Genomic DNA, 27,002 nt, shown 5'->3' on the forward strand with positions numbered 1-27,002 from the left:
TGGATGCACCTCATAGAATATACAGGGTGTTACAAAAAGGTACGGCCAAACTTTCAGGAAACGTTCCTCACACACAAAGAAAGAAAATATGTTATGTGGACAAGTTTCCGGAAACGCTTACTTTCCATGTTAGAGCTCATTTTATTACTGCTCTTCAAATCACATTAATCATGGAATGGAAACACACAGCAACAGAATGTACCAGCGTGACTTGAAACACTTTGTTACAGGAAATGTTCAAAATGTCCTCCGTTAACGAGGATACATGCATCCACCCTCTGTCGCATGGAATCCCTGATGCGCTGATGCAACCCTGGAGAATGGCGTATTGTATCACAGCCGTCCACAATACGAGCACGAGGAGTCTCTACATTTGGTACCGGGGTTGCGTAGACGAGAGCTTTCAAATGCCCCCATAAATGAAAGTCAAGAGGGTTGAGGTCAGGAGAGCGTGGAGGCCATGGAATTGGTCCGCCTCTACCAATCCATCGGTCACTGAATCTGTTGCTGAGAAGCGTGCAAACACTTCGACTGAAATGTACAGGAGCTCCATCGTGCATGAACCACATGTTGTGTCGTACTTGTAAAGGCACATGTTCTAGCACCACAGGTAGAGTATCCCATATGAAATCATGATAACGTGCTCCATTGACCGTAGGTGGAAGAACATGGGGCCCAATTAAGACATCATCAACAATGCCTGCCCAAACATTCACAGAAAATCTGTGTTGATGACGTGACTGCACAATTGCGTGCGGATTCTCGTCAGCCCACACATGTTTATTGTGAAAATTTACAATTTGATCACGTTGGAATGAAGCCTCATCTGTAAAGAGAACATTTGCACTGGAATGAGGATTGACACATTGTTAGATGAACCATTCGCAGAAGTGTACCCGTGGAGGCCAATCAGCTGCTGATAGTGCCTGCACACGCTGTACATAGTACGGAAACAACTGGTTCTCCCGTGGCACTCTCCATACAGTGACGTGGTCAACGTTACCTTGTACAGCAGCAACTTCTCTGACGCTGACATTAGGGTTATCGTCAACTGCAAGAAGAATTGCCTTGTCCATTGCAGGTGTCCTCGTCGTTCTAGGTCTCCCCAGTCGCGAGTCATAGGCTGGAATGTTCCGTGCTCCCTAAGACGCCGATCAATTGCTTCGAACGTCTTCCTGTTGGCACACCTTCGTTCTGGAAATCTGTCTCGATACAAATGTATCGCTCCACGGCTATTGCCCCGTGCTAATCCATACATCAAATGAGCATCTGCCAACTCCTCATTTGTAAACATTGCACTGACTGTAAAATCACGTTCGTGATGAACACTAACCTGTTGATGCTACGTACTGATGTGCTTGATGCTAGTACTGTAGAGCAATGAGTCGCATGTCAACACAAGCACCGAAGTCAACATTACCTTCCTTCAATTGGGCCAACTGGCGGTGAATCGAGGAAGTACAGTACATACTGACGAAACTAAAATGAGCTCTAACATGGAAATTAAGCGTTTCCAGACACATGTCCACATAACATCTTTTCTTTATTTGTGTGTGAGGAATGTTTCCTGAAAGTTTGGCCGTACCTTTTTGTAACACCCTGTATATAGAAACTAATTTTGATTTCCGAATATTTCATTAAAGTACCCAGTATGCCCCAAAAAAGGAGAGGAGATAGACATTTGATTTGCTGAGGTATTGAATATCTTTAGAAAGACTGAATTAAATGAAAACAAAATAAAAATGTACTTTGAGAGGAGAATAGAAGCTTTCGAAATGTGGTGCTACAGAAGAATGCTGAAGATTAGATGAGGAAGTATTGAATAGGATTGGGGAGAAGAGAAGTTTGTGGCACTTGACCAGAAGAAGGGATCGGTTGGTAGGACATGTTCTGAGGCATCAAGGGATCACCAATTTAGTATTGGAGGGCAGTGTGGAGGGTAAAAATCGTAGAGGGAGACCAAGAGATGAATACACTAAGCAGATTCAGAAGGATGTAGGTTGCAGTAGGTACTGGGAGATGAAAAAGCTTGCACAGGATAGAGTAGCATGGAGAGCTGCATCAAACCAGTCTCAGGACTGAAGACCACAACAACAACAACAGAACTTGAGGTACTACATGACGAAGCTATTACAAAATTTCCATACTTAGCAGTAGCTAGTAACCTAAATATAAATACACTGAAACCGAGCATCCATACGAAATCTTTTCATGATGTTAATGCAGATAATATGGAGATGCATGTAAACAGCCCAACAAAGAGTGCTGAATCATCAGACACAAGAACAGACCAGTTTTACAAACATACCTTTAAATAAATACAGTCATTTCAGATCCCTTTGATTATTTGATTGATCTACAGAATAAGAATCTAGAACTGGAAATTTCATTGTAGAGTGAAGGCTGACGAATGCTAGAAAACTCAACATGTTGGAAATGTTACTCAGATCAGAAGACTGGGAGGCTGTATGTAGCGATCATAGCTTGTTCAAAGGTCCTCAGTACGATAAACATAAGACATAGCAAGAAATGGAAATAATGAGTTTGACAGATTTAAAATATTTTTATGACAGATATAGGAAATGCAACAGTAAAGCAGACCATGAAATGTAAGGGCATAAGAGGAAAGAATGTAGCAAGATAAAGGCACGCAAAATCTAGATATTATAAGTGTCAAATTGGAAATCAATCAGTATTTCTTTGACAGTTTGGTCTCACATAAATACAAATAGGAATGAATCAAGTGAAACAAAAAGTGGCAACATAGTGCTTACAGTACAAGGGAAAGAAATGACTGACACACAAGACGTGTGTTCCATTTTAAATCGGTATTCCACAAATATAGTTCAGAATCTAATGAAACAAAACGAGGCACCAACTAAAACAAGTACAGTTTCACTGGACATAAAAAGAATGTATATTTCTATTTCCAACAGATGAAACAGAAGTTACAAATATAATGACAAGAGTGATCCTGGAATCTATAGATCTATAACAATTACACCAATCATTTCAAAAATTGTACAAATAGTTATTAAAATTGACTGATAAAATTCATAGAGAAACAAAGGGTGGCCAAATCATTTGTTCTAATTGTCCAAAATGTCCTTCAAACCAATCCCGGTGACATGGCAGATCGACATCTGTAAAAATTCCATTGTTGTTTGAAACATGATGTTCATAAAATGGTCTCTTAAGTAGCTGAACATAACCATTTCCAGCCAATGATTGGTTCACTTGGACCATAGGACCCAGTGCATTCCATGTAAACACAGCCCACATCATTGTGGAACTACCAAAATGTTGCACAGTGCTTTGTTGGCAACTTGGGTCCATGACGTCATGGACCATGCACCACACCATCTGTATATATGTGTATTACTCTCTCATAACTTGTCACCTCAGTGTATTTACAAAGACAAACAAATATGTTAATGTGTGTTCCACAGATCTCAAGTGTAATAATCCTCATTGATGTGGAATAAGTCACAAAATCTTAAACATACCTTCATTTGAAATGGCAATAAATAACTTGACATAAAAACATGTAAATGTACAATACACTGAGGTTCGTAAGATAATCCTTAGGCCCTAAACCTTTATAGCCATGTGTCATCATACAGAAAAATCATTTTACAACACTTATTTACAATGATCAGATTTCTGCATTGAATTCACACACAAGTCATATCGTACTAATACTCACATTATTTGGTACTATCAGTAACACACACACATCAGTTAGTTCTACTCAGAAATTCATCAGTGGAGTAGGAGTTGGCCACCGATTAATCCTTTAGGCTCCTCATAAACTGGACTTTTTTACTAATTACACTTTTTATGGCTGCTGGTAAGCTGTTGAAAATGTGTGTTCTAAAGAGCAGACATCTTTCTGTACCAAAGTGAACAACTGTATATCTTTGTGAAGATTGTTATTTGTGATATTGATTCCATGTTTTGAAAAAGAAATATATTTTTAAAGGCAAATTTCATTAAGGTATAAGTATATAGGGAAGCAGTAGTTAGTGTGCCCGGTTCCCTAAAAAAAAAAACTCTGCAGGATGTTTTTGAGTTCACACTGCCAATCATTCTTATTGTATGTTTTGAATGCAGAAAATGTGAGCTTGGCTTGACGAGTTACCCCTCCCCCCCCCCCAAAAAAAAAGAATAATCCTTTGTGACATTATGGAATGAAATCAAGCATAGTATGTTAGCTTTTTTTATTTTTATATCACCTATGCCTGGCAACATTCACATTGCAAATAGAGATTTGTTTAAGTACTTCAACAGTTCTGTGGTATCCTTCTCCCAGTTGAATTTATTGTCAAGCTGTAATCCCAACAGTTTAACATCATTATGGTCTTCTATCTGTTTGTCATATTATCAGCATACACTGGTTGGAAACATGTTACAAGTTCTAAATTGCATGTAGTGCATTTTTTCAGAGTAACTTATCATCTAATGAATTAAGTACGTTTGTTAGAGTACTTCACTGTCTAATGAATTAAGCACATTTTCACGGGATGTGTAGAAACCCTCCACAATATCAGAACTCTGTAGAAATCCATGCTGTGAATCTGACAATACATTATTTGTTTCAAGATTATTAAGAAGCCGGCTGTTTACTACCTTTTCCAAAATTTACAAGAATGCAAGTAGAAGTGAAATTGGATGGAAATTTGACATCATTTCTGTATCTCTTTTCCTAAACAAAGGCTTAACTTCAGCATATTTCAACCATTCAGGAAATGTCCCACTGATAAGAGACAAGTTACACAAATACATTACTAAACTCAAAAGCACTCTCTTCAATTAACTTTGTTGATGTTTGCAGTTAAAATTAAGAGTGAATTTGGGGTAAATTTTGAAATTCATAATACTAGAAATGAAAGTAATTTCTACACTACTGTTATTTTCTGGTAGAAAAGTCATTATCAGGTTCCCAACAGACATCAGTCAAAAAGTTGTAAATCTCCAGGTATTTAAAATTAAACTAAAGGAACACTTTGGTAGTCAATCTTCATGCAATTTATATGAATGACTGTAGCATGTAAATTCTGGTTACACTAAATTCAGGTTGTAACTTTTTCAAGTATATAGTTAGCTGATAGCAATCCTTAAAATAAATAAAATTACATAAATGCTTGGGTTGAGTTGTTGGATAAAAACAGTAGTTGAAGCACACAAGAGAGAGAGAGCAGTGGCTTTTTATTCAGTCAATTGCTTTTCTAATAAAATACATAATACCTTGATTTACAATGTATTAAAAATAACACAGAAGTTTTGAAACTTGCTGGCAGATTAAAACTTGAGGTAGACTAGGATGCAAATGCCAGAACACTGCCTTTTGCGAGCTGTGTTGTTACCGAGTTAGCCTATCCATTATGCGAATAGTACCACTAGGTTTAATTATTTGCTAGTTTACTTTATACAAATTGCCTGCTTCTGCCTGTTAATGCATAACTTAATTCATTCCACATCTCTGATGGCCATCCTTCATGACTGAATTCACAGAACACAATATGTGAATGAACATGTGGGAGGGAGGACCTATGAGTCATAAGTAGATGATAATTCACTGTGTTGTGACAAGCCTATTGGTCATTCATCAATGATGGTTTTCTTATACCTTTCAGGTTCAGCCCCAAGGCCGCACGAAACATTAATGAAAAATATAAAATAATTTTATGTTGTACCTCTAGATGTGAACAATATGTTGAAAATTGAGCCATATATGATGAGTAGTGGCTTCTTCCAAAGTACCTGTTTTTCTTCCAACAAGTATATAGCCTATCAAGAATTCTAGAAGTAACTACAGTGATTATGGTGGGAGTAGATTGGCACAAGTTATAACTGTTTGACAGTTAGGCTACTTTTCATAAGTAGTCAACAGTTGCTGCTTCTGATTGTTTATATTACTCATCCTGGAAGACTCATCTACATGACTGTGTAGGGCCACTATCACCGCATATAATCGCCACAATGAGATTCATAGAATACAATGTGTGAATAAATGAATGCAAAAATAACATCAAGTGAATATTCATTTCTTACAAGACCATTTGGGAAGGTCTATTATTTACATAGTAGTTACATAATAAGTCTGTATTAGAAATCCAGCTGAGAAATACATGTTTAACATGGTGGCCAGAAGTTTAAAGAAGAAAGCAATGTTATTTCGAAGCTCACAAACGTGTCAAGAGTATTCAGGAAACCATGCTGGAAATAGTGTGCCTGAAATTGTACAGGCTTCTTATACAATAATCATTGTTCCTCGAGAAATTCCCATTGCCTGTCGGGACTGCTGCTCCTGATATCTCACATGTGAAGAAACAACAGAATATCAACTATTACATTAGCGACTAGTAATACAATAATGATTATCGCTCTTGAGAGATTTCGGACGAACTTTAAAGTATTTAAAGTAGTTATGCTTGAGCTCAACTTGTCACCACAAATTTGACAACCGAGGTAAGGTGTAGGGGCCCTAAGATTTACTTCCAATATAACGATATGAATGTAATTAAAAAAAAAAAAAAAAAAACTCGCGGCGACTAATGAGTATGTTAGACGGATGAAGGAATTATTGACGTGCGTGTACCTGTTTTAAAATCATTGCCCGTACATGGAAAGTAGCCTCTAATCCTAAATCAAAGCTTGCTTCCAAGAAGAACAAGAAAATGCTACACAAAAAATTAATTTTTTCGTAATGTTTATGTTTCATATTTGCTACAGTGCACTTGTCTTTTCGTTTAATTCATTTCTTTGGTACCTTAATCAGTTTTGGTATGATGCATGTCTTGGAAGCAACCAGGACTGTGGAAGAGTGCCAAGATAAAGTTTACATTCACGAAGCGAATCTGCTCGTTTTAATTTCACGGCACAGGTAAATCAGGAATATGACAGACGCTGTACACCAGCGATAGTGTTATGTTGCAGTATGGCGCGCGAGTCCGCTGCGTCTGTATGGAGGGGGTAAATCCGGCATAGCATCGCCCGGCTTGGGCGTCTGTATGACGAAAGAAACGCAGTACTGTTGAAGTGCCTGTGGGAAGAGTGTCGCGAGCGGAAAGAGGGTGGTGTGATTAACAATGCCGGTGGTGCTGCTGGACCGCTTACCGCTGCCAAGTTTGCGAGCTTACACTTTTATTAGCTTATTACTTGTGTCGTGTTCCGTGTATTATGCTGTGCAAGTTACATCTGATCCCAAGTGGAGAGCAAATGCGACGCTGGCAAGTGAAGGGACTGGTGAAACACCCCCTGACACCGTGGAAAGAACTGTGGAGGAACCGAACTTGACCTTATTCCAGTACCTGACGCAGTTGGTGGTGTTTATGGTGCAAGAGCCACTTTGCATATGGGTAAGTTCCTGCTGCACTAGTCCCAGTTATTTTGATACTATGGTTTACCTTTAATTTTTCCTGTAGCTCAGGAGAGTGGATGGATTTCCCTTCTTACTGTTGAAATACTCATAGAGAATCTTCAACGAAAATGGAGAATAAGCTTTGCGGTAACGCAAATATTTATGTTGTGTTGTATTACGTTCGTTACCATATTGGTAGAAAATGTATTAAATTTATAGTCTCTACGGGTTTGGCGCCAGATCACGTTATGCAAATTCCACAAGAGTATTAAATTTGTGTTGGAAAAATGTACTCCGTATGTTTTTTTGTTAAAACTGACCATGAACGCAGTAGCTGGAGTTATTGAAACATGTAGCGGCGTTCAATAACAATATGTTTGTATAAAGAGTGCCAGATAGCAGTTACGTTATTTCCGACAATATTAATTTCATGTAAAGACCAAACCGTGCCCAAGTTGGGCAACAATAGATTTCCTTAACAATTGGTATTACCTATATAGAAACAGAGACACACTACTGAAACAGATGACGAAACTTACGTTGCTTCGAAAGAGATACCCAAGTAATCAAAGATTGTATGAAGTCACTTTGTCATAAGCCCTTTCTTTTTTAACTATTGCACAGGCAATTCAGTTGTATAGGCAAAAGCCATTATGATCTCTCTCTCTTTCTCTCTCTCAAGACGACGATTGGAGGTATTGAAAGTAAGTTTACGGACTTAGAGCACGTTACCATTAGTACTTACATGCGTTTTATGAGAAAACTGCCCTACATAGTAATTTTTTAACGACTGTTTGGAGAACGCGTCTGCATCGATACCCAGCAATCCGCTGTGAAATGGGTAGCAACCGGTGCATTGTAGGACTTAATACGGTCTCTTTCTGTCCCATGCACGTAGGGAGCGCGGGAAGAAAGGATTGATTGATTTTAAACGCCTCTGCACGGGCTGCAAGTAGTAATCTTATCTTCGGGATGCCTACGGAAGCGATACATAGAAGATTGTAGTATATTACTAGAGTTTTACTTAGTTGTTCTTGAAACTCTGTTCAATAGGGACCAAGCGAATGAGGTAATGCAGCTGTCAACACACCTTCATTTTCGGGAGGATGGAGTTGGATCTGCCCAGCCATTCTAATTTATGTTTTCAATGGTTTTCCTAAATAATAGACAACGGCCCAGCATCTGTTATATCCTTATAAAGCATATTTTCTTATTATATATTTTTGAGCTTTTTATTTTCATTGTATACAATGACAAATCCTACATCACTGCGATTAGATTCCAGGATGGGTGGATGAATAAATAAATACTCAATGATAATAGGTCGTTTTTTACGGGATAGCTTGCATGTATCTTCAAGTGCATGTCAGTTCATTTTTTGTTTTTTTATTATCTCCGTGACATCCGTGGATGAACCAGAAACGTGATGATTCACGTTACCCTCGTCTGTACACTGAAGTATCACCCATTCGTCCCCTTTCTTACAGGTTCCACACACTTGAGAGCAGCATTCTCAGGATGGAACGCACAAGTGTTTAGTAAGCAATATTCTTTAGAGTTGCTACCATTTCCCCAGTATTTTATCAGTGACAAGGAAGTCTGCACCTGCTTTACAACGACTGGCAATGAGACTGTGATCGTTCCATTATATATCCATGGATATTGTTAGGTTGCCTGTTAGTACATAAGTACTCAACAACTTCTACGTCCCATTTAAAGGTTCCGGAATTCATAATAAATGGAAAAGCTTAAAATAATGATGCAGGTCGGGTCATTACGCTAGTCCTATGTGCCAGATAATAAAGCTTATAAGTCCGTAGACATGTTGTTGCAATCTTTTGAAGCCGTCATCAGCCTCCTACGGCGCTGAGGAGCCTTGGATAATGCTGACGAAAGTTTAACAAGGTAGCTGCGCTTGTGAAGGTGAGTTCGGCAGAGAGTTCCTTCGTACTGGCACTATAGCGTAACTCCGGTGAAACGCACACTATATTACTGTGACCAACGTATAGTAGAATAAGAAAATAGAGTATTAAGTTCCTTTATGTTCCAGCCATATGATCAATAATTCTGTCTTCTCTTTGTTTTGCAAAGATGCTATTTAAAATACAAATTTGGAAGTGTGACTTTTGAATTCGCAACTGTCTTCTTACATTCCAGTTGTAGACCACATGAATTGGGCACTACTTATGAAAGTATCCTGCAAGAGCGTCAATAGGGCGGCATCTTTAAATCTTGGTACTTTGCACTTAGTTCTATCTGTTATTCAGGTCATACCTTTTACGTCTGAATATCTGGAATAAATCTGATTTCTTTCAGTAAAAATATTTTTGTTCCCCATCACGCGCAACAGTGGTGTAATTACTTATGCTGTTTATTCATTTTTCCCGTTTGTTTCGTGGACAGCATCCACAAGCTGGGCTTCTCATAAACATCAACCTCTTTTTACCTGTATGTGAAATGATCTCGTCGTGGGTAAAAGGATAACCAAAATCGTATGAGACGATTCTGGTAAAGTGCAATATTTAATCAAGGCCGATGTACACACAACTGCAAGTTTGCTAAGTGTGCACTATCGAGCGTTCGGTGCAAGTGTGCCTAAGCACCTGTGTGGTACGTGATTTTGCACGACTGTTTTAACAGTACCACGCTCGACGGATTTTAATTTATGCGAGCTGGAGCGAGCACACCAAGAGAAGTATGTGCTTCAGCAGATGCGCAGATTTTTACAAGAAATCGTAAGTTTTGAAGCAGCCATCGTAGCGGTACTATGTTTTCTGAAGTTTGGTTCAAATGGCTCTGAGCACTATGGGACTTGACTTCCGAGGTCATCAGCCCCCTAGAACTTAGAACTACTTAAACCTAACTAACCTAAGGACATCACACACATCCGTGCCCGAGGCAGCATCCGAACCTGCGACCGTAGCGGTCGCGCAGTTCCAGACTGTAGCGCCTAGAGCCGCTCTGCCGCCCCGGCCGGCTCTAAAGAAGTTTGTTCGAGCGTATAGTCTTATCAGTGGAGCAAAGCAATAATCGTAACTTAGTTACCAATTGATTGACGGTAGGAGTAAATACAAAAATGCAGAAAATGAAGTGGCCAAAAGGAATACAAACATCCAAAATTTGAGACTGACGGAAAGTGAAAGATGCTAAAGGAGGAGTGGCTAGATGAGAAATTCAAAGCTGTTGAAGCACGCATGACTATGGAAAAGATAAATGTCGCCTGTAGGAAACTTAGACACCTTAAGAGAAACAGTTGTATGAATACTAAAAGTTCAGATGGCAAGGCAAGTAACCAATAAGCAAAGAACAGAAGGTTATGAGGAGGAAGGAATATATACATTGTGCAACACAAAGGATCACTTTTTGAAACCCCGTAATTGCCTCCCATTGAGACGTAGTTTGAAATTTGGCTCAAAATAGCCTACAGCCTTCCTCTGTAATGGAGTAAATGCGTGGCGGCCTGCGAAGTCACCAACGGGCATGATGATGCCTCAAAGTGCAACGCATCGTCACATGCGAAAGAACGGTCCCTGTATGAGGTGTAATGTCGGTCAGTGATGTCACGTTGGCACCAAAAATCGCCACAGGTCTGCCCAACGCCAACTCGGTGACAAGACCGCCACACTCCTCTTACCCACGTTTTACCCCATTTTTTGCCTCTGGTCGATGGAGTCAGAATCCTGACGCCCAGCGTTGAAATGGCGCTGTTCCACCGCTGCCCAGCATCGAAACGAAAATGTCGTAGGAGATGGCATATAGAGGATTAATTACAGCAACTCTTCCTTTAGAGCATTGATTGTCTGTCATTTCCTTCTTAAATTTGATACTGCATTTATCTGTAACATTTACAGCCAGATAAATGGTTGCCATAAGACTAATTTAACTATTATAAATGGGAGACAGTAAAGAATATCCATATTCGTATACTGTGGTATATATTTATCTTTGGCGAGAGGTGATAAATCATTCACTATTAATAATAGCATATTGTAGCATGAATCAGCTGTTCAAACAATTACAGATCTGCGTCCATGCTGCAGAGTGGGAATGCGCAGTCAACCAGTAAAAAGAGAACCACCTCCCTTGCTCCTCTGCGTGTAACCTCGTTAAGATACCCCTGTTGTGCACTTTCGGACAGACGATTCCAGAGAACGTTTTGATGTTTAAAACAACATGTTGTGATCTCTTAGCACCACGTTTATCGACCTTTGTCCCGTAGTAAAGATACTGTATTTTGCTGTTGATATGGAAGCTTAGCGTGGTGGTCAGTCAAGTCGTTTAGCAGAGTCCAAGCAGATCGTCCCGACCTGGAAAAGTGTATCGCTGGGAGGATAACCCCTAGGACCGCGATGCCGCCTTATGTCACATATCGGCTTGCCTGATTAACAGCTCTGTGCTATTTGTGCATTTGTGGGCAGAGAATCCAGAGTAAACAACAATATGTATACACTTTCCCGGTGAATATGGGTGCAGCGGCATGGCGGAATTATTTTTCCAACTGATTTTCCGTGATTCTTCACAATTTTTTACCATATATGTATCCCATCCATGTTATCACGCTAGTTAGCACATTTAGTTTTCACGTCCTACGCACATCCAATAATTTGATAAATGGCAGTTCATGGTTTTACTGTTGTCATAACAAGAATTGTACGTAAGTATCTTCAATGGCCACTCCCTGCCGGCCGGAGTGTCATCCGGCACGGTAGCTCAGCGTGTTCGGTCAGAGGGTGGGCTGCCCTCTCTAATAAAAAAAAAAAAAAAGAGTGATTGGATCAAAAACGAACTTCAACGGGCGTCAGGTGACGTCCGCCACGAACAATAACGAACAAAATGAGATTACAAAAAAATAGTGGCCGAGCGGTTCCAGGCGCAGCAATCTGGAACCACGCGACCGCTACGGACGCAGGTTCGAATCCTGCCTCGGGCATGGATGTGTGTGATGTCCTTAGGTTAGTTAGGTTTAAATAGTTCTAAGTTCTAGGGGACTGATGACCACAGCTGTTAAGTCCCATAGTGCTCAGAGCCTTTTTTTTTTTCCTCCTCCACTCCCCTTTTCACATCCGCGGTTCTATTCCGTTTGCCTGCATTAGTTCAATTTTTACGGTCATGGTCTTGGTCATTTCGCGGCGTATATGCGGGGGGAGGTTAGGCGCAAGGGATTTTCGTTTATTGCGCGCAGCTGTCAGTACAACTTTGTTTGTCCTTGATACTGAACTGTTTTCGAGCATTGATGTATGTAAATAACGGATGTCCCACTCGTAAAGGGCTTTGGGGAAAACGTTATAAAAATTTTTGTTAAAGATGACATGGAAGCAAATTTGTGCTTTACATCCCTTCATGATTGAGAAATAAAGGTATATTACAAGAGGTACTGGATGTGACCTCTTGTTCGTGAATTTTCTTGCCACAGTATTGGGTTGCACGGCATATGTTCTCCCATAATTCGTCGATAGCGCCTTGTCCTTGTACACATTACCTTGGAGCTGGCCCCATAGGAAAGTCAGGGGGGCATGTCAGGTGACCGTGGAGGCCATAATTCTTTGGAAACCAACTGTCATGGAAAAATCAATCCACCGTAGACATACCACCCGCAACAGACGTGTGTCGTGTAGCCCCATCTTGCATACACTAGCCAACGTTATCGAACTGGTTCACAAATTCATGAAATAATACCTGGTACATTTCACGTCGTTGCCACATTTCACAGGTGCTGCCACATCGAGTTACATGAGAACATCTGACGTGAAATCCAATACTCTGACACGAACATGCAGCGTCGTGTTCAACTGTCAGGTGGTGGTGGTGGTGGTGGTGGTGGTCGTCGTCGTCGTCGTCGTCAGTTCCAGAACCTCTTGTAATGTACTTTCACATCTGAACCTTGAAGGTATATCGGTACAAATTTCGTTTTATATCCTCTTTTATTCTGACTTTTATAGCACTTTTCCTGGTACTCTTACAAAACATCCTGTGTTGTTTCTTTCGGGACTGCCTTCTTTTTCTGCCGTTCTTCTTCCAGAACGCAGTCTTTTAGAAAGACTGCAACTGTTGGCCGTGAGATGCAGAGCTGCAGTTTAATAGACCTTAGACACTCCAGGAAATTGGCCGGAATGTACCTGATCGCTTCCTGTTTTTTCTGGGGATTTGTTTTGGAGGAAGTCAAGGCCACGGAAAGACGGGTTGCTGTGCTGGCGCTCACGTTCTGGAAATACGGTGGCTGAGTCACTGGCAATCAGCTGGAAACCGTACAAGGCCTCGGCGACACAGGCCGGATCGCAAGCTGGAAAACAGTGAGAAGCTGCTGGAAACTACATCTCGCCTTCTGAGCAGACGGGTCTCCCCCGCAGTCGAATCTCTCGTTGGGTGCTTGTCACGTAGCATACCACACACGTGTAAGTAATTTCTAAAACCGAAGATTTCAGCAGCAGCGATGTCCCATTTCAGCCCTATCATCAGGTCTAACGCTGTCTGTAACTCGTATCTACATGTTTGCTAAGATGAATGTGAAGTAATTTAGATGCCATCTTTAAAAAAATAACGTGAAAACTAAAAGAAATGATCATTTACTAGTCACAGAGTGTATACACCGCGAGACATCCGGAAAAAATCCGTGAATTTCTTCTTCCGGGAAAAATTTGTGAAAAACTCGAATTTTTCGCTGTTTTAGTTCTCAGTTAAATTTTTGTAATTTTGACTGGTAACAATTTATACCCCAACGAAGACTTGTACTATGGCCTGCTACTGCAATGTTAATACTGCAGAAATAATATATAAACGAGAGGATTGTACCAAAATAAAACTTAGGTTGCAAAGAAAATGGGCCGTTTTTAGCTACAGAACAAAGCGCATACACAAACGTCTGCCGGGAAAAAATGTGTCAAAGGCTTTAGGACGAAGACTGCAAAACTTCTGAACAAACTGGTTACGATGAGCGTGATGTCGCGACTGTTGACATTTCTAATAGGTCGCCGAAAAATATTGCGAATTGTGGTTCGAGAAGAGTTACTTTCAAGTAAATTTCCTGTGACGCAATATAAACTTATGTTACGTTTGAGAATGTGCGATGAATTTCTTAAATCACGGAGCGTTTGAATCTCATTCAAAACTTAGCAGTTTGATGACCAGCTATTTAGAAGATTTCTGGCCCAGAGGTCAGGCGTTTATGCCATTATTTAAAATTTACTGCCACATTTGTGTTTGATATGTCATAAAAGGTAACACACGCAAAAAAGACCAACATTCAAGGTTAGTTTTTCGTATTCATTTTGGCCCTTTCAGAGACTACAATTGCGCAGTACCGCTGGAAAAAAAAATTATCCTTCAGAAAAACAAGAGTTCTTGATCAGTTTCACACCGCCGCGCGGAATTAGCCGAGCGGTTTAGGCCGCTGCAGTCGTGGACTGTGCGGCTGGTCCCGGCGGAGGTTAGAGTCCTCCCTCGGGCATGGGTGTGTATGTTATTGTCCTTAGGATAATTTAGGTTAAGTAATGTGTAAGTTTAGGGACTGATGACCTTAGCAGTTGAGTCTCATAAGATTTCACACACATTTGAACAGTTTCACACGTAATTGGATTTTCTATGAAGAAGTCGAAGTGTGCGACGGAATATTTGATCATACACGCAACCCACCAAATGCTCGGTGCAAAGCAGTGAAATTTATAATCGTGCTCGTCAGAAATATTCAGCTGCTGCAATTTAAGCTATGCTTTGAAGATGCTGCCTAACCACACCCTCCGAAAAACCAGCAAAACATTTTGACGACCAATATTATACCGTATATACGCTAATTTAAACCATTAACTTTACCTATTTGAGTGTTCACACTGCTTAACAGTGATGTTGCTTTTAGCTGACTACATCGCATGTCTTGTGCTCGGAGCATCTGCCGTCATTGGCTGGCGATATCACTGGACATGAACTATGGGCCGACAAAAGCCCATCGCAATGCCTAGAAGTTCTACGCCGGTGTATAAATCCTTTACTATTCAAATGATTGATAAGTTTTACGGCTCCAAGGTAAAGCATATTGCCATTTAATACGGAAAAAATATACTTCCAACCGGGGAAAAGTGTATTTTTAACCGGGAAATTCGGAATTTTTGTCTTGTCTGCATATAGGCTACACCCTGTAGGTACACTGTGTACACCCGCGCCAGACAATTATGGAGAGACAATTCTTTGGCGAATACTTATTCGTGTTGATGAAATGACAGGAAAGCTGAACATACATATTGTACAGTGTTTGGCCTACTTAACAATTCCATTTCGTGTGGAAAAAAACTGATTGAATCGCACACTTCATGTGCTGAAGAATGTGGCTTAAAGTGTGCTTGTTGCGTGGACTCCAACCAAGCATTGAGAACATTTTAGATTATCGTGTCTATGACGACTAGGTCCATCTTCGAAATATTGCAAATAAAATTTGTATTGGCAATCCAGGTGGACACTCGAAAAAGATTTTCTTTCGCTGGGTGAACAGCGACAAAACTACCTACCAAATATCCCGAATACAACCAGCATTACGGCAATACGTGTCTAAGAAAGGGTTTAAGATAGCTGATTTTTATGTAGAGTGGAAGTATAAGCGGCCGATCAAAAACTTTCACTTTGAAGGCCGTATAGTCCAGAATCGGTATGCCACCCAGGAAAAATATTCGCGAACACTGAGGCAATAATCTCAGACTCAGCAGGTTATTGGGTGAAACACTATGTCCTGCTTGGAAGTCCGTAACTGCCTGGTGCACATCCTCGTCTGACAGGAATCTTCAAACCGTCTAGGCCTTTAAGGGGTCGAAGGCATTATAATCGCATGGAGAGAAATCAGGACTATGGGCTCGAGTGTTTCCCGCTTGAGTTGGTTCGCAGTGGATGTGGCTGGCCTCTCAGATCGACTGGCGTTTTGTGTTGAATCGCGATCAGCACGGAACTTGGAACACCATTCCACAACGGTGGTTTTCGACTGACATGCTGCCTCATTCAGATTTTTCGTCTACCGATGGATGTCTACCGGTGTTTGTTCATCGGCAGCCAAGAAAAGAATTTGTTGGCTGCCGAAGGGCACACACAAATAACGAAGAGACAATTCTTTGAAAAGTACTTATTTGTGTTGACAAAATGTCACAAAAGATAAACACGCACATTTTATAGTGTTAAGCCTGCTTGACAATTGCATTTTGTGTGAACAAAACACGATCGTATCGTGTACTTAATGTGCTGAAGGACACATTGGTCCTGTTTGGACGCATTTGGTAATAATGACCCCATAGTTCGTTTCTGCATGTACCGTACGCATGTCGGAAAGACACGGATGCCGCATTGATCTCTTGCCTACATGTGGGTGCTTATAGATCCACATCAGAGTCGCGCTACATTGCGTACACGCTCTCAAAAGGAAATTTTTTGATCGCCCCCTTACAATAAGGTTTAGACTCAAGGCATGATACCAAAATGTCGCGTAATTGCCAGTGTAGTGCAAGTTTTTAGGTTTGATGAATTCCAAAGGTCAGGGATTCGAATCTCAGCAGGTCATAGGATTTATCGTCTCTCTTGGCACTTGTTCCACCCCTGGCAGCTGTTTGCTAATGCGAAACATGCAAAGTAGCACTCGTCCCGGAGTCGACGTTTAAGCTCTAGGTCACCCAATTGAACGGTAGGAGGAAGGCAAGAGCACATCACTCTCAGTAGGACCATGCCTAGCATTGCATGGTGGTGTCCTTACCAAACTAAGGGATTGAGGACGACTTCACTCATTTACTCAAGCAGGCCCTCACTAGGTCTCACACGAGAATGAGTTGACCATGCTAGACTTTTCTGTCGTAGAAAGTTAAGTATGGTAGCAGGGAATTGGACAGAATGACATGCATGTCAACCATCCTGGATTCCGAAAACGTAGATCATGTTTAACCCAACTCGCACTTTTCTCACATGACATACTGAGAGCTTTGAATCAAGGCAGTCGGATAGATTTCATGATTTCCGAAAAGCATTTGACGCAGTACAGCACCGACGCTTATTGCCAAAAGTACGATCATATGGGGTATCAAGTGAAATTTGCGACTGGATTGAGAACTTTTTGGTAGGAGGACACAGCATGTTATCTTGGATGGAGAGTCATCGTCAGAGGTAGAAGTAACGTCGGGTGTGTCCCAGGAAGTGTGTTGCAACCCTTGTTATATGACCTTGTGTGCTTTTTGCAGATGATGCGGCTATCAATAGTGAAATACTGTCCGAGAGAAGCTGCATAAATATTCAACCAGGTCTTTATAAGATTTCAATTTCGCAGAGATTGGCAGCTTTCGCTAAATGTTCAGAAATGTAAAATTTTGCACATCACAAAACGGGAAAACATAATATCCTGTGACTATAATATCAGTGAGTCGCTTTTGTAATCGACCAACTCGTACAAATACCTGGGCGTAACACTTTATAGGGATATGAAATGGACTGAAAAGTACAGTTTACATAGATTTCTCACAAATCACCCGTGCGGCCCATTCTACAGTATTGCTAAAGTGTGCGGGGCCTGTACCAAATAGGACTAATAGGGTTCAAATGGCTCTGAGCACTATGGGACTTAACTTCTGAGGTCATCAGCCCCCTAGAACTACTTAAACCTAACTAACCTAAGGACATCACATACATCCATGCCCGAGGCAGGATTCGAACCTGCGACCGTAGCAGTCGCGCGGTTCCGGACTGAAGCGCCTAGAACCGCTTGGCTACCGCGGCCGGCAACTAATAGGGGATATTGTCCGTGTACAGAGAACGGTAGCGCGATGGTTACAGGTTTGTTGGACCCACGTAGTGTCTTAGTGATGCTGAGGAAACTGAACTAGAAGACTCCTGAAGATGTACGTAAACTATCCCGAGAAAGTTTGCTAACAAAGTTTCAATAACCAGCCTTAAATGGTGACTCTAGCAATACACTAGATATCGCTCACGTAGGGATATGGGGACAAGATTAGGATAATTACAGCACGCACAGAATCATTCAATCATTCTTCCCGCGCTACATACGTGAATGTTCGGTACAGTTGGACGTACTCTCTGTCGTGTCCTTTGCGGCTTTTTGCAGAGTATGGGTGTAGATGTAGAACTACTCGCTGCACTTCCGGGCTTATAACATCAGATAATCACCATACTGCACATCAGATACTCACCATAGAGGAGGCGGCATCATGTTGTTCATTTAATGTTTAATGCTTTGATACGCTACTCTTGTATTGCTTCCTCGGAGATTGAGTGGTTTAAACAGGTACCAAAATCTTTGAACGGTTTTGTACAAAATATAAGTGAGCTGAAATTCTCAGATTGGTTGTAAACAATTGGTACCAAATAGTATCGCTAACCGGAAACTAGTGTCCCAAAGACGTATGATCGACTTCTTTTGTTCTCAACATATATAAACGATGTGTTGGATAGGGCAAGCAGTGATCTAAGACAGTTTGCTGGTCATGTTGTGTGTACGGCAAAGGGTCGTTGTTGAGCGACTGCAGGATGATACAAGATGATAGAATTTCTATTTGAAATGATGGCTGACATCTCACTATAAATGTAGAAAAATGTAAGTAATGCAGATGAATAGGGAAAACAATTCTGCATTATTCGAATACAGTATCACTGGTTTGCTATTTGACACACTCGCATCGATGTAGCCACAGCGTTGCAGAGAAATGTAAAATGGAACAAGTAGGAAAGCCGAATGGTGGAATTCGGTTTATTGGGGAGTTCTAGTTAAGTGTAGGTCATCTATGAAGAAGGACGCATGTGTAAGACTAATGGAGTTCATTCCCACCACGTCGTATCAAGGAAAAATTCGAGGCAATTCAGACGAGTGCTGCTAAATTTGTTACCGGTAGGTTCGATCAACACTCGAGTATCACGGGAAATGCTCCGTGGACTCTGATGGTAATCTATGGAGGAAAGACGACGTTCTTTTGTGGAACACTACTGACAAGGGAAACTACTCATCGCAGCTCTCTCAGATTTAGTGGCAAGATGGCCCAATGGAGAGCCTGTCAAAAACTGAACACAGATCAGGCATGAAAACAGGAAGAAGGTGTATTGAACAGTGCGAAAAAAATATGGAAACTGAACGGTCCACGCTGAAAAAGTGCAACATCGAGCGCAGTGGAAGAGCCGCGGTGTCATGGTTAAGCAGGTACGGTAGCTCAAGAGTGTTCGGTCAGTGTGTTACCTGCCCTCTGTGATTAAAAAAAAATAATAAAAATAAAAAATCTGTGGCTCTTCCACATTGCTCCATATTACACTTCTTGTGCTTGGACCTTTCAGTGTTTCTATTTTGCTTTTTTTTCCACAGGACAGTATACCTTCTTCCTGTTTTCATGCTTGATCTGTGTTCAGTTTCTGACACTGTCCACTGGGTTCTGTAGCCACTAAATCTGAAGGGGTGCGAAGGGGGGGGTTTCCCTTGTGAGATACTTGGGAGAACAGGCATTTGTGACAAATTGCAAAACGCTTCCTCTGCCACCAACGTACATCTCGCGTGAAGACCACAGAGACCAGATAAATGAGGGCTGGTACCGAACTATATAGTCGTCGTTCTTTTTTCCTGGCGTTATCTGCGAGTGCAAAAGGAAGGGGAATGACCAGCAGTGTGGTACAAGATACTCTCCGCTGACCGTCGCATGCTTGCTATTTATGTATATAGATGCTTTTCCACTCACATCCTTCTGAAGTCCCACATATATCCGTAACATCGGTTTGTTGCAGGATTCTCGAACATATTCTCAGTTCGAATATAATGAATTTCCTTGAGACAGAGAAGTTGCTGTCCATGCATCAGCACGGCTTTAGAAAGCATCGCTCCTGCGAAACGCAACTCTCCCTTTTTTCACATATCATTTTGCGAACCATAGATGAAGTGTATCAGACGGATGCCATATTCCTTGACTTCCGGAAAGCGTTTCACTCGGTGCCCCACTGCAGACTCCCAACTAAGGTACGAGCATATGGGATTGGTTCCCAAATTTGTGAGTGGCTCGAAGACTTCTTAAGTAATAGAACCCAGTACGTTGTCCTCGATGGTGAGTGTTCATCGGAGGTGAGGGTATCATCTGCGAGTGCCCCAGGGAAGTGTGATAGGTCCGTTGTTGTTTTCTATCTACATAAATGATCTTTTGGGTGGGGTGGATAGCAATGTGCGGCTGTTTGCTGATGTTGCTGTGGTGTACGGGAAGGTGTCGTCGTTGAGTGACTGTAGGAGGATACAAGATGACTTGGACAAGATTTGCGATTGGTGTAAAGAATGGCAGCTAACTCTAAATATAGATAAATTTAAATTAATGCAGATGAATAGGTAAAAGAATCTCGTAATGTTTGAATACTCCATTAGTAGTGTAGCGCTTGACAAGGTCACGTCGATTAAATATTTGGGCGTAACATTGCGGAGCGAATGAAGTGGGACAAGCATGTAATGGCAGTTGTGGGGAAGGCGGATAGTCGTCTTCGGTTCATTGGTAGAATTTTGGGAAGATGTGGTTCATCTGTAAAGGAGACCGCTTATAAAACACTAATACGACCTATTCTTTAGTACTGTTCAAGCGTTTGGAACCCTATCAGGTCGGATTGAGGGAGGACATAGAAGCAATTCAGAGGCGGGCTGCTAGATTTGTTACTGGTAGGTTTGATCATCACGCGAGTGTTACGGAAATGATTCAGGAACTCCGGTGGGAGTCTCTGGAGGAAAGGAGGCGTTCTTTTCGTGAATCGCTTCTGAGGAAATTTAGAGAACCAGCATTTGAGGTTGACTGCAGTACAATTTTACTGCCTCCAACTTATATTTCGCGGAAAGATGGGCTCGTACAGATGCATACAGGCAGTCATTTTTCCCTCTTTTGTTTGGGAGTGGAACAGGGAGAGAAGATGCTACTTGGTGTACGAGGTACCCTCCGCCACGCACCGTATGGTTGATTGCGGAGTATGTATGTAGATGTAGAAAATGGACTGGTGGGACTTCGCGCAGTTCTGGAAGCAAGGTCCATAACGTGGCTGATGAAATGTTGGGTGACTCGTAAAGTGTTATAACAACAGGCTTGCGATTACACAATCTTAGTGCTTTGGCCCGAGAAAGCAAGTGAACTTTGTTGCAGTGGTAAGAGTTAAATGTAATACGATATTGCAGTGCCCCTGTTATTCCGAATTATGATGCAATGTTCCATCGGACATGCATGCACGTTCTAAGGAACAGGCACTGGCGACTACAGCCGGTATGAAGTACACAAAATGTTTCCGCAGTTGCGAATATGGACAACCTTCAACTGTATAATGGAATGGCAAAGAAAGTTGTGCCGGACCGGGACTCGAAGCCCGTATTTCCAGTTTATCGCGAGCGGTCAGGTACCATTGGGCTATCCGAGCACGACTTCCGGTCGGAGCGAAACTTCACATATTTCGTCTAAAATGTGTGTACAAACTGTACACGTACATCCATTGTGTATATTACAGTACAGTCGCTTGCCCTGTGCCGGCGGACGTCCGAGGAACTTTGCATCGTACTTCCGAGCTACATAGACACTGCCATAGTGTGTTTATCCGTCGACATCGGGCAAGCGACTTTAAATTAAAATGTCGACCCTGTACCCGGAATATACACAATAGATGTACGACTGCAGGTAATCCAGCACAAATTTTCATTGTTGTCATTCCATTTTACGGCTGATGTTTATCCATATTAGCAATTGCAAATACTTTTAATGTAAATGTACTGCTGTTTGGGCTCTGCATTGACGTAGAAGATCCGTGGTTGTTCACCAGTGATTATATATAAAGATTTCCTCCTCTCCACTCCGCACCTTCTCATTATTATAGCAGTATGGAAATGCATTTTCATGTGTTTATCTCTGGTTTCTGTGGACACTTTTCACCCCAGAAAAATGATTAACAGTAAATGTATATAGAACTGTAATCTTACGTTGACAAAATTTTATGATTAATTGGCTTGAAATAAGGGAATAGCAGGCAGAGTAGAAATCAAAACTGTTACACAATCAACACAGAAGGAGCCACATACGTTGATATTGCTAAGTTTGCACGATTTTGTCATTGGTACGGATTACGTTGTACAAAGAGACCTCTGATAACACTGTATGTAGACAGTCGTATGCCTGACTTTCTATATGCCTCCCACTGTTTTTCCGTGGGCTATTTTTTTTCTTCAGTTCGCTTGATGCCGGAACCTCATTCTGTCTGTCCTACGCAATCGTTTTACCTTTCTATTGAACAGATTCCTGTCTCCTGTATCCACCGCTCCTATCAGGACTTTCTCGAGATCCTTTTTAACTTGTTGGATTCATGGTATAAACTTTAATTTTCGTATAATGTCATAATCTTCTGGGTAAGCTTCATTGTCGTGAGTCTTGAAGCGTGTTTTAGTACGCATCTAAGAATACAAAAGCCCTGACGAGGTAGTTGAATGGGTAGGTTGTTATTTAGTTTTCGTATAAGTGAGTTGGTGACTTTGCTTCTGCTTGTTGAATCAAGCAAGAACCGGGTAACTGGTTTGGACGATAGTGATGATATAATCAGAGGAAGTAGCGAGACGCGTGTTGATTAACAGTTACTGGGACCAGTTTCCATGTGCGGCCAAGAACAAACCTTCTGAGGCAATACGCCCCTAACTTTATCCTGTGATTCTGATAAGATTGTGGTCTGTTTTGCTGATAGAATGTTTCTGAGCTGCTGAGGCACCTTGCAAATAATAGATAAAATCTCAGTTGAATGACTCCCTTGTAGCGTACTCTTTCCATTCTGTTACAGTTGGGAGACTCATTCTAATGTTCTACTTACCCGTTTGTACCATCACTTTTTTTTATCGGCATCCTGCGAAGTGTGTAACGATTCCTTGTTCTAAGACGGGGCATCTCAGGCTCACATGGGCTCACATGGTCTCACAAAACACGAGAAAAGAAAATAAAGAAATGTGATAAAAGCCCGATATAGCGCGCGGGAGAAACATTTTTAATTTGTATAGAGTTATAATAATTTCGCGTGCTCACTGACAGATTGCAGCTCTTTCAACAGGACACTACTTCACCGACTTGCGTGTTCCTAACTTACCCTCAGATAGCCAACCGGGAAGAGGACATGTAGTTTTTACACCAAAAATTGTCATTAATTTACCAAAAAGAAAGAGCGTTTTCAACGCTGTTGTTTCTCTTTTTTGTGTGATAAAAACGCTTTCCGCTTTCGTTAATGCCTCGTTTACTGTGAGAAGTAGTTTTACTCATAGTCAGTTTGTCATCTGCAGTTTGCGAGGTTACGTAAGCTTAGTTGATTTAGAGCTTTTCATTAACGTTTGCTTACGACTTCGACGTCTTACGGTGTTAGTTACTTGGTTACGGTGACATCGGTTGAGAGGCAAGACATGGTGTGGTTTATCAAAGGCATAGATTTACCAGGTGTACCGGTATGAAATGAGCGTTTTTTTGTGAAAATGAAACACTAATTTTGAATTGAAAAGTAAAAAATTTGAATTCAAAGTACTGACCATTGCTTTCTATACATTTTGACCACCTTTGTGGACTCCACGCCAATAACAAACCAATCAGGCACCCAATTTTCGACTTCTTCGTAGGAATCGAAGTGTTCCTCAGCCAATGCGCGTCCCATTGATGAAAACAAATGGTAGTCGGAAGGGGCCAAGTCTGGTGAATACGGCGGGTGGGGTAGCAGCTCCCAGCCAAGTGTTTTGATTGTGTCCTGAACCAGTTTTGCTTTGTGTGCAGGTGCATTGTCATGTAAAAAAATTACTTTGCCATGTCTTCTGGCCCATTCTGATCTTTTTTTTGATCAGTGCATAGTTCATATTGATCATTTGTTGTCTGTAGCGATTAGTATTCAGTTTCACCGGGTTTTAGAAGCTCATGCTACACCATACCTTTCTGATCCCACCAAACACAGAGAATTGTTTCCCATGATTTTTCCCGTTTAGGATTCTTAAAATAAATCCATTTTTCATCGCCAGTAACAATTCTATGCAAAATTGATTTTCTTTCATGTCTTTGAAGCAAAATTTGACAAATGGTTTTTCGGTTTTCCATCTGTCTTTCATTCAATTCATGTGGCACCCATTTTCCACACTTTTGGATCTTTCCCATAGCTTTCAAGCGGTCAGAAATAGTTTGTTGTGCAACATTTAGCATTGCTGCCATTTGCTTCTGACTCAAAGTATCATCTTCATCAAATATTGCTTGCAATTCGGCGTCTTCGAACTTTTTTGGTGGTCTTCCACGTTCTTCATTTCTTACATCAAAATCATTATTTCTGAACCGTTGAAACTATCTTTTGCATGTCGCTTCTAATAGAGGATGATCACTATATGCCGCGACAAGCATTCGATGCGACTCTGCAGGACTTTTTTCAAATGAAAACAAAAAATTAATGCTTTCCACAAATCGTCACTTTCTGGTACAAAATTCGACATCGTTAACACGATGAAAACATATGATGATTTTTGTTCCATGACTTGATGTATACTAAATATCTTTGACAGATGTCATACCAACCAACCAAACAAACAAAATTAAGGCTCGTTCACAACAAATGTTCCCTATCGACACATTTGTATCTCAACGCTCATTTCATACCGGTACACCTGGTATGCCATACTGTGGAGCACCCAGAAACTACAGTCGCTACCTGATTAAGGTTAGTTTAGAAGGAAAGTGAAAAGTTGTGACACACTTTCGTCGTGCATCTGCTGCCCATCAGCGGCGGGCTGGTGATTTGTCCACACGGACAGAAGCGACAACGAAAAAGTGGCTTAGCTAAGTGTGAAAAACTGACGATGAGAGAGTTGCTGATGGCTATTGCGCTCTGATGAGTTCAATTTTTGGTACCGTTTTGGTCTTCAGGTTGATTCAGTTACCCGTACCGTAGTGGAAATGCAACAGCGGACAATAGTTTTTTTGTAAACCAGGTACTTGTAACGAATTGGGGAATTATTTGGTTAACATGGAACGAATAAATAGTTAACTTTGTTACTTCTAGCATCTGAGCGACATTTTCATCGCCTTGCCGAACTTTTTCACCACTAATTTCAAAGTTAAATACTAATGTGAGACAATATAGCCGACAAATTCTAGATTTACAAAGCCATACAACTCTACAGAATTCACACAGATACTGAAGTTAGCTGTTTTGTTTGTATTACTTTCATCGGTTATCAGGAATAAGTTTTTATGAAGTATGACATGATTACAGTGAGGGTTACAGCGATCCAGCGTTTTAAACTATGAATTCTATGTCAATCTTCGATTCCATCATATCTTTTTAATCACGTTCATTTTCAGCACACCGACATGATGACGATGATGATGGATGAGATGGGAGAGGGTGAAACCCGGTGCCGGCACATAGCCTACTCCTAGCGAACGGCACCAAGAGGGCCGCCAAGCTTAACCTCACTATCCGAAGAACGGATTACCGTAGACATTGTCATATGCCATCACTTCATGAGACACTGTGGGAGAGGTTTGGTCTTTAAAACAGGACATCGGTGCAAAGTTTGGTGATCAGGAACTTGACGTCACCACCCCTCCTCCCCTTGCCAGCCAAATACCGGCAGTGGAAATCTTTTCCACCAACAGGACACGAACCGACTTACCCCCGGGTCGAGCTGGAGCGCAAAAACGTGCGTTTACGACCTCGGCTGGCGTGTTGAGCTCGGCGGTGTACGAAAATGTCTGACTACGCATTTTAAGCGGTTCAGTTCACTATGTCTGATCGTGATTACAAGTGCCGATTTGTTGCAGCGATTTTACCTTAATCGTATGCCAATTTGTGACTTGCCTGTTGTGAAGACTAGTAACACCAGATCGGCTTTGCTGAAAGAGTGTGGCGGACGTAAGGAACGAAGCGTGCTGCTGAAAGTTTTGCCGACCTGATGTTTAACGTTTTGTCGTAAACAGGATCATTAGAGGCGAATACCGGTTTCAAAACGAGAAAAGTACTGGTGGCGCATCTTTCTGGTGAGATTTCTAAGCTTATTGGACTGAGGTTACCCAGTAACGTCTTTGTTAATATAGCAGACGTGACAGAACCAAAGTCTGATTTGTACCCGTGTAAATAATTATGGCTGGCTGCTAGGAAGTGATGGCTTATGCATATTTTTGAGTGGATGCGAACAGTTAACGACTCTTACCCTGTAAGTTTCTTGCCCTCGTGACACCCGTACCAGTTTCATGTTGCCTGTCTAACGGCTGACATGCTCAACGTCAAATATTTAACGTATTGTTTCATTTGTAAAATAACCTGACGTTTGAAGCTGTTTTATACGTGCAAGTTCGACTCTTAAAAGAATTTGGGGTTTACTGGTTTGTGTCGAGTAGCTCCTAAATAACGAATTCTCTTATTTAACTTTTCATAACTGGGATTAGCAGTAATTTGAAATTTCTTGAAAGACATCATGTTTACTCTGGTACGCCGAACGCTTTGTGTGTAGTTTTTAGACACCATATCAGATCAGATCAGGTTAGGGACATGCTGTGTTGCTATTGAAAGAGAGAGAGAGAGAGAGAGAGAGAGAGAGAGAGAGAGAGAGAGAGAGAGAGAGAGAGAGAGTGTGTTTCATGAATGGCACCAGAACGCAGAAGCAAGTTCCATGTTAGTGATTACTTAC

At 41.3% G+C, this 27,002-nt stretch overlaps 1 protein-coding gene across 2 annotated transcripts in view; it reads left to right on the plus strand.

Annotated features, from left to right (window-relative positions):
* The first annotated feature begins 7,001 nt into the window (after window positions 1-7,001).
* LOC126483789 (E3 ubiquitin-protein ligase AMFR-like) overlaps window positions 7,002-27,002 on the plus strand; it is a 335,711-nt gene continuing 315,710 nt past the window's right edge. The window contains exon 1 of one of the 2 annotated variants that reach the window (XM_050106949.1): window positions 7,002-7,361. In XM_050106949.1, coding sequence (XP_049962906.1) covers window positions 7,092-7,361 — 270 coding nt within the window. In that variant the 5' untranslated portion in view covers window positions 7,002-7,091. The remainder of the gene's footprint in view (window positions 7,362-27,002) is intronic. The other variant, XM_050106950.1, reaches the window with a different exon arrangement.

The sequence above is a fragment of the Schistocerca serialis genome, chromosome 6 (genome assembly GCF_023864345.2).
Source record: "Schistocerca serialis cubense isolate TAMUIC-IGC-003099 chromosome 6, iqSchSeri2.2, whole genome shotgun sequence".
In the NCBI taxonomy this organism is placed as follows: Eukaryota; Metazoa; Arthropoda; class Insecta; order Orthoptera; family Acrididae; genus Schistocerca; species Schistocerca serialis.